The sequence below is a fragment of the Monopterus albus genome, unplaced genomic scaffold (genome assembly GCF_001952655.1).
Source record: "Monopterus albus unplaced genomic scaffold, M_albus_1.0 scaffold4.1, whole genome shotgun sequence".
Lineage (NCBI taxonomy): Eukaryota > Metazoa > Chordata > Actinopteri > Synbranchiformes > Synbranchidae > Monopterus > Monopterus albus.
Window position 1 is genome coordinate 301927 of NW_018127884.1, and position 8494 is coordinate 310420.

Sequence of the window (8494 nt, forward strand, 5' to 3'; positions counted from 1 at the left end):
GATGGTTGGTTGGTAGTTTCGCAGTAACCCATTTCCTGCGCGTGTGTCCGTGCCACCTGCTTTTCAGGTTTTACCGCTTTGAACTTCATGGTGGAGAGAAACCCTCACACATACTGTTCCACCCTTACCACACTTTTCCTACTTGACTTTGAGAGTTAACACACACACGTCCTTCCACAGAGTCGCTGTGTATTCAGGTGAATGTTCCTCAAAGGCAGCGCAGCACAATGCTGTTTGCATCAGTGACACTCCGTTGTGACTACTCGACCAGTGCAAACGTCCGAGATGTCCTGGTCACCTGGAAGTACAAGTCCTTCTGCAAGGACCCGGTGCTGGAGTACTACTCCGCTGGTAAGAAACAAACCCTAAACAGGGCAGAATGACAGAAAAGTGATAATGTCCAAAATGTAAGCAGCCTAGTCTAAATATCGCATTTAGCGTATGCTATTAGTATTATAGGCTGTTTACAACTGTCTTTTTCACACTTATTGCATATAACACTCTTTTCTGTGCATCCTTAATGAGCATGCCACATTGCATGTTACTGCACCAGCTTGCTTTGAAATGTGACGAATTGTATCATTAAACTGTACTGTAAGGCCTTGTTGAACCTAAGCTCTAATTGCATGGACGATGAAGGTGTTTGCACTGTTTTTTTGGTTTGATTTATTGGGGCCATTAACAAAACTAGGATTCATCTCAGTTTGTCCAGTAGCCAAGAGATATTTCAGTCTGCAGTGTTGAGGAGTCTTTGATCATCACTGAATCATGTAATTAAATTACTTTTTGTGTGTAGCTAACTACTGAAACTACAATTTGGGGGCGTTAAAGGAAATGAATTAATTTTTAATTCTTATTTTACAGTGCTGCATATGAGCAGCCTTTCAACATTGGCACAGACATCTATTGTCTGTGCCGGACAGAACCTCCTGTTGGATAAGAACTTGTGCTGTATAAACAGATTGTGCTCTGACAAATAAAAAGATAGGCCCCATTATTTAGTGTTCAAGCTGTTCATACTGTCTAAAAATGTGGAAGTAGTTGTTAACATTGTACAAGTCAGATGTTACTAAACTGACCAGTAAGACAACAGGTGCATTTTTTTAGACCAGTTCTCAAGTCAGTCAAACAAGCAAGCTTTTTTTTTCTTACTGGCTTAGTTGTAGTCAGATAATACAAAATCCAGATGTGTTTACAACAAATATAACATTCCTTGCGATTCAGCAAAAAGCCCAGGTGGGACTGTTTTATTTAGGAAAGGTTTAGGTCTCTGGTCATAAACTCATCTGACTGGTATTTTGTATCATGTATATTGTCAATTTAGATTTTTCTAAGTAGCTTTGCTGTAGTTAAACTTTGAGAGTGAATTAGCCTAATCAGTAGCTTTCAAAGTAGCTTCCCAGCACTGTCAGTCTACACCAAAGCGGAGAATTGGCCAGCATATTTACACTGCAGTCCTTAAACTCACGCTGCCTGCATTCAACATATCAGGTATAGGCCCATAAAGTGCTGAATTTACTTCAGTCTTTGGCCCTAGTTTTAAAAAAGGGTGGATATGGATGGCATTCATAGGAAAGATTGTCACATATTGTTTTGTTAAAAACTTGGCCTCTGGTTTTGCAGCATACCAGTCTGCACTACAGCTAGGACAGGACCCAACGAATGACTGTCAAGATAGTCAGCGGACTATACGCATTGTGATCCAGAAGAGAGGAATCGATGAGCCAATAATAGGAGGAGAGTACAGCCAACGCAAGATCACCATCCAAAACAGTAAGTTCATGCAAACACTATAATATATTTCCCATCCAGCACAGGTCAGGTTTTGCAACTAAATATGGGTTTAAGAATTACAGAACCCTTGTCATCGTCATTAAATTCTTTGTTTCACCAATTATTTTCCCTGTTAACAATACGACAGCTACATGATCAATTGAATAATAAATTAGTCAATAGAAATTGGAATGATTTAGTAATCATTTAGGTCTTTTATGTCAAAAGAACCACTGGTTTTAGCAAATTACCAGTATTTTGTGTTTTTCTTGGTCTCCTGTTTTAGTTATGTTTTTGTATTTTGTACTGTTAGAGGCATGAGAAATGTTGCCACATTGGCCTCTGGGAGATTGTAACAGGCATTTTAAAGACACTGATGTAGAACAGTGAGAATCCACAGTCTGCCACAGCTGTACTAAAGGTACTAGGTATCTACTCATACATGTTGTAACTTGTACTGTCATATAATTGTTGCTTTGAAGTAATAGTTAATGTTTTGTGTAATTTAAATCGTTTAATCTATATACTGTATGCACTTTAATGCTTTATCTTTCTGTGTGCATTCTGTATGCTTTTTAACGTGTTGTCCATCTATGTGTGTTGTTGAGCACTTTGAATTGCCATCGTATATGAAAATTTGCTCTGTAAACAAAGTTACCTTGCCAAACAATTCATTAATAATGGTGGAACTAATCCAAACAGTGGATTAATTGCTACTGAAAATAATTGCTAGTTGCAGTTGTAACTGGCAAAAGGTTGATCAATAGAACAAATTGAAAATGTTTGTGCAGGACTTACAGTAGAAGACCCTTCACCCTGACAACTACTGTGACAGACTGACACACCTTTTTACTTGGAAGACAGGTTGCACTGCAAACATGACCAGTTTCTGAACAGTCCCACTGTGCATTTGTTGTTGAACTGTAACGTGTAGCACTGTATAAAAAGAGAAATGGATGGTTTAAAATTTGACCATAGTTTAATTGGAAGTACCTTCTGTGTTTGTTTGTACAGAGGCAGACCTGGTGATCACTGAAGTGATGTGGTGGGACAACGGGGTGTACTTCTGCACTGTTGATGCTTCTGGAGACACCACTGGAGACAGTGACCAAGAAGTCATACTCATCGTCTACAGTAAGAAACAAAAGTTAAAAAAAATAAATAAATAAAATTTATAACCCCAGTTTTCATTCTCACAACTTAAATTGAGATGAGCAGTAACAAAATCAGGGTGTATCTTTAACATCAGAATATATATAAAAACCTGTCAAGAAGATGTTGGTTTCTTTGAGCATACCACACTGAGCGTGCCTCTTCTTTTCCCTTTTCAGACTGGTTAACAGTGCTTTTAATCATTATGGGAGTCTTCCTCCTCCTCATTCTCATCTGTATCTGCTGCTGCCAGTGCTGCCCTCAAGTGTGCTGCTGCTATGTTCGCTGTCCCTGTTGCCCACAAGCATGCTGCTGTCCTGAAAAAGGTAGAGAACAGTTCCTTTGCTGTACTGTACATATATTTATACAAGCTGTCTCACTTTTCCTCTCATTCCTTTCCTATTTGAATGCACAGTTTTTATTCGTATTCGCATTTTTATTGCTCTACTTGTTATTTTTATTGTCATTGTTATTTTCTATTCCTATTGCCTTACAACACATTGAGAGCCTCTGTACCGGAGTCAAATTCCGGTGCATTCTAACATACTTGGCAATTAAAGATGATTCTGATTTAATTTTGACTCTGATTATGAGCATAAACATTCACTGCTATTCACTCTTGAATTTGGGCCACAGTTACAAATGCACCATAATGACACGCCATCCATTTATAAGTGTTGGATCGGTGCCGGCACACTGGTGGTAGAAAGTAGTGCTGACACAGAGTAGGCTACGTTAGTGGCTAACCAAAACACAATGGAAACTCATGGGCTGGAAACATGAATGAAGCCGCTCACCTCGACTCGTCACAATGTGGCCATACTGTACTCGCCTACAATGTTCCTGCTGCAACCCCTCAACCCGAACCAACACAGCCCCTTGTGTAAAAACGCAGCAGGTAGTTGCGTTTTACCGTACTCAGTCTGAATGTCAGCTTACCTGATACATATAAAATTTGTCTGAATGTGCACAGTATACCACATTTGCTGTTGATGAAATATGCAGGGGCTTCGAAATATGTCAGCCACAGTGTAGACAAAGAGCCTGTGTACTTGGAGAAGTTCTTTCTTAATCAGTGTTCTGTCCTCATCTTTCAGTGGTGATGCAGCATCGTATGATGAAGGAGGCTCAGAGAGCCATGTCTCCCTGGTTAGGAGGACAGCCAATATATGCACCAATGAGTCATGCCTCCTCCCCGATGAACCCAATGCTCTACTCAGGTACCCATGTAAACCCACACACTTTGTGTTAACACAGCAGGTCAGCTCAAGAGCACACTGTAGCATTAGACTGTTGGTGGATATTTAACCAGAAATGCCTCTGGATTTGTATGAGCTAACGTTTTGTTTTGGTTTTGCAACTCCAGGATCTGTTTCAGGTAAAGGCATCCCTATGAGCCCGATGCCCCTGCCTCCTCCTCAGTCTTCAGCTTACAGCATGCCTCCTCCCAGTGTCCATAGCAACCATGCCAATGCAAACAACAAACAGATGCTTGATTATCTGGAGAGCCAGGTGAAAGGGATGGACATGACTAGCCCCTTGCTCCCTCTACAGGTATGTAACCACCCTTGTCTCAAATATATTTATGTAAACAGAACACCATCAGATTATTGTGTCATACTGTCATTCCCAACTGTTTGCATGTAAACACTTGCTGCTACCATTACTTTATTGTCGTAGCAGCTGTTTGAAGGCACAGCAACATAGCAAGTGTCTTATCAGTCTTACACACAAACTACCAACCAGTTCTTTGTTTAATGCAAAAAGAATAATACTAATGCAGAGTGCTGAGGTTGAAGAGATTAATGTTAAACATCATTGCCAAGGCAGTAAATGAACCCGCATTTTTATTGGGTCACATCAAGTCATAGTAGTGTCACGGCCTAGCTCCTTTCTCACCTCTGCACAGTTGGCCAGTCACGGCATGACGTTCATGGCAATGTTAGGTTGTCTGTTTTGGAAAGTTACAAAACAAATATGCCCCCACCACCACCACCACCAAACTGTTTGCACAGAATGGAAAATGGAGCGACTCTTGTGTTGGGGCACAGTTCTTGTCTCTGTGTATTTTACTGACATGTACAGCATGACTAGTGGTTTTCATTTTTTTATTTTGTTGGTATTTATTTGTTTGTTCTTCTTCAGTCCCAGCCACCTCCACCCCACCACATGCAGCAGATTCCACCTCCACCCCACCACATGCAGCAGATTCCACCTCCACCCCACCACATGCAGCAGATGCCACCTCCTCCCCAGCATGCGCCCATCACCATCCCATTTTCATCTGGTCCTCCCAGTATGATCTCTGGCCTTGATGATGGCCCAACAGAGCGTCGCATCATCACACTTCCGCCAATAAGAGAGCAGTATCAAGGCAGAATCCCACCCCCTGCACCCAGGACTCGGCCCCCGAGCTCCAGTGAGAGTAGTGGCTTTGGCCGTCGAGACAATCGTGGATCTGGGAGTAGGCGCTACCCCTCACCCGCCAGATCTAGAGGAGTTTCCCGGAGCTACAGCATGGACTCCCTGGATGGGCAGAGTCGCAGTGGGGGACGAGGAGGCATGGACCGCCCCCGCTCCCATTCCAGGGATGACCTATTTGACAGCAGATCCATAGGAAAATACTCTATCCCTGCATCACGGCACTCGAGACAAGGGTCCTGGAGCTCGGATGATGAGGGCAGCAGCAGAAGACGAGGAGGAGGGAGAAAAGGAGGAGGAGGAGGCTGGGCTGACAAACCTGCCAGCTACATTGAGTACGAGCCTGGACAGAAACCAGGTGCACGGAGGAATGGACACCACTCTGTAAGAAACTCATTGCTTTAGATATTAGACACACACTCTTGCAACTACACCAACGCACTTGTATTAAGATAAACACACAGTCACTATAAAAAAACAAATAAACATCTGAGTTATGCTGTTTGCCAGTAAAATGAATCTAAAGTTAGTCCGTCTCTCTCAGGACAAGAGCTCTCGCAGTGGCACCAGCGTCGTCATCTGAACGCTCCAACTGTGAAACGCCCTGTGACCTCTGTTTCAGAGAACATGCACCATGTTGTTGTCTGGCTCCTGGTAAACCTTTAAATCCCACTGTTTTTATGTATTAAACAACCATGAACCAGCTATTTTATTACCTTTAACAGGTGAAAGGTGTCAGGATTTCATAAAGTAGCAGATTGAAATACTCTAAAATTTGGAAAGTGTGCAGGTGGTAAAGCAAATGTTGCTTTGTCAGTAAGGAAACCACTATGTGCTTTAGATGTTAATTTAAGACTAATGGGTCACATTCACCAAATCTTCCTGAGTGTTTCCTTAAATTTGTTAGTAAGTTGTTCTCAAGAAAGATCCTAAGAAAAGTCTGTCTGATTCATGAATATTCTTAAACCTCAGAATTGTTCACTGCATGTTCTTACATTGATGAATCACATGTGTTTGTAAATTGAAAGTGCATGCCAGTCATTCCTAATTGGCATAGGTTAACACCCCACCAATGCCCAAAAAAGGCCAAAAGACTGCAGGGGCGTGTGCACACAGGAATCTCACACAGAAGCAGAAAAGAGAAGTAGAGAAAGCCAGGAATGCTACATTGAAAATCTAAAGATGGTGGAGCAATGAACTCCAAACCAAAGAAAAACTTGAGTAGTTATGAAGTGGAGAACAATGACTGAGCTGCCATATTTAGTAGCATCAGTAGTGGATATAAAGTAAAACAAAAGAGAAGCATGGGGTGCTCATTCAGTGAACACTCTATAAGGAGAAGGGTGCGCAACTGATGAATTAAAAAGATGGTTTGATCTCAAATATGAGGCAACAAAACAAACATGGAAGTGAGACACTGACTATTGGAAGAGGACAGGCTGAATGATCCAGAGTTATCTGAGCTGGACCAGCCCATCAGGGCCATACATGCATACATACGTGTGCCATCAGCTGAGTTACCTCCCTGCATGCACCCAGGCCCCCTCAACTGCCCAGAGTCTGTTCTCAGATGTGGCCACTATATTCAAGAGACACTTAAAGAACTTGACAGAAATTAGAAATAAAGATGTGCACTTAAACATCTTTGGTTTTTAAGTAATGTTTCCTAATTCTAAGCTACAAATATTCACATGTAAAAGCTAAATTCATTTTTTAAAACCTTGATTTATTAACAAGTTCATTGCTTGCTGCAGTTTTTAATGTCCTGGTTATTTGTTTAGAACGGCCATAAAACTTTGTAAAACACTGAGAAAAATATTAAAGAAATGCTAATGATGACAAAACTTATTGTATTTGAAATCATATAATCTCGTATAACTGTACAATTGAAAAACTAAGATTATTACAGTTAATTAAATGTGACAAAGCAATAAAACAATGACCATAAAGTGCAGAGGAAATGACTCAGGGTCACTAAAGCAAATGACAGTTCTTGTTAGTTTAATAATTTAAAGCAGCATAATTTGTTGTAAATAATTATTTTTCATATCTTCTGGATGTCTAAGTGACTTTTGTCCACCTGTTTTACAAATGTTTTGAAGGAATAGGTGTAACCATTAACCTCACAAAGTAAAGTGGTTTGTAAATGAGATGAAGTATTTACACTTAACAAGTAACTGTACACACTGCATGTAAATATGTAATTTACATGTTGACATATAGGAAATGAAATAATGTCAACAATGTTACAGTGCAGCTTTTTTCCCTCCTTTTTTCTGTTACAGTTAGTGCAAAATCAACATGTACAGTTCTGGAAACTGACTTACTTTTCCCACATCCTTTTTACACAGTACATTGTGTTTTTTTAATAATATTGATAATAAATGTTTTACCTTTCGGGTTGAACAAAATTGTATTTATTCCAGTTTTGACTTCAATAATATTTACATTTCTTTCTGAACACTGTGGTAACATTGTGTACACATAACTTCATATTATTCAGATTAACATAATTTATTCTTGGGCCTCCAATGTAGGTAACAATGTCATGGCTTCCTTGGGCCCCCTGAACCCAACCAGGGCTATAGACCAGAAGTGATTAGTCACTTAATCTTCTTTTAGGCAAATATGGCAGCATGAATGCTCACTTAATAGCTGTGATAGTAAACTGAACATCTGTGGGTTTTGGCATATTTAATTGTGTATTATTGATCATTTGTCTTTCAAATAATAAAAAAGAAATCTCTGGAATGGGAATACTTTGCCCCAGGTTTTGATGTCAGTGAGGCTACTTGTAATAAGACTTATTTTTTTGTTTGTTTAGTTATTTTTTATAATTTTTTTAATGTAAGTAGGAGAAAATGAAAGGTTTCACTTTGACCTTTCACTTAAGTTCAAAATTGTATTTTTAGTAGTTTGATAAATACAGTCAGCCACAATATTCAGTAGGTAGGCTAATGAAAGGCCTATCCTAGCTGGAATGGCAATGTAATGGTCCTAATTCATACACAGTACGGTACAACTTGGTTGATATAACCTAGTGAACCTCAGGGTTATTCAAATTAGGCCGCTACAGGTAGTTACATTTTGCCACCGATAAAATCATTACGAGTCATTAATAATGTAAAATGTCATTAATAAATGTTAA

The 8494-nt window shown here is 40.0% G+C and overlaps 1 protein-coding gene across 3 annotated transcripts in view; it reads left to right on the forward strand.

The window, feature by feature from the left end:
* Positions 1-7726, forward strand: part of ildr1a (immunoglobulin-like domain containing receptor 1a) — an 8419-nt gene extending 693 nt beyond the window's left edge. The window contains exons 2-9 of one of the 3 annotated variants that reach the window (XM_020609119.1): positions 181-351; positions 1624-1773; positions 2788-2907; positions 3105-3251; positions 4023-4145; positions 4292-4479; positions 5071-5730; positions 5891-7726. In XM_020609119.1, coding sequence (XP_020464775.1) covers positions 181-351; positions 1624-1773; positions 2788-2907; positions 3105-3251; positions 4023-4145; positions 4292-4479; positions 5071-5730; positions 5891-5929 — 1598 coding nt within the window. In that variant the 3' untranslated portion in view covers positions 5930-7726. The remainder of the gene's footprint in view (positions 1-180; positions 352-1623; positions 1774-2787; positions 2908-3104; positions 3252-4022; positions 4146-4291; positions 4480-5070; positions 5731-5890) is intronic. The other 2 variants (XM_020609125.1, XM_020609135.1) reach the window with 2 other exon arrangements.
* Positions 7727-8494: the final 768 nt, after the last annotated feature.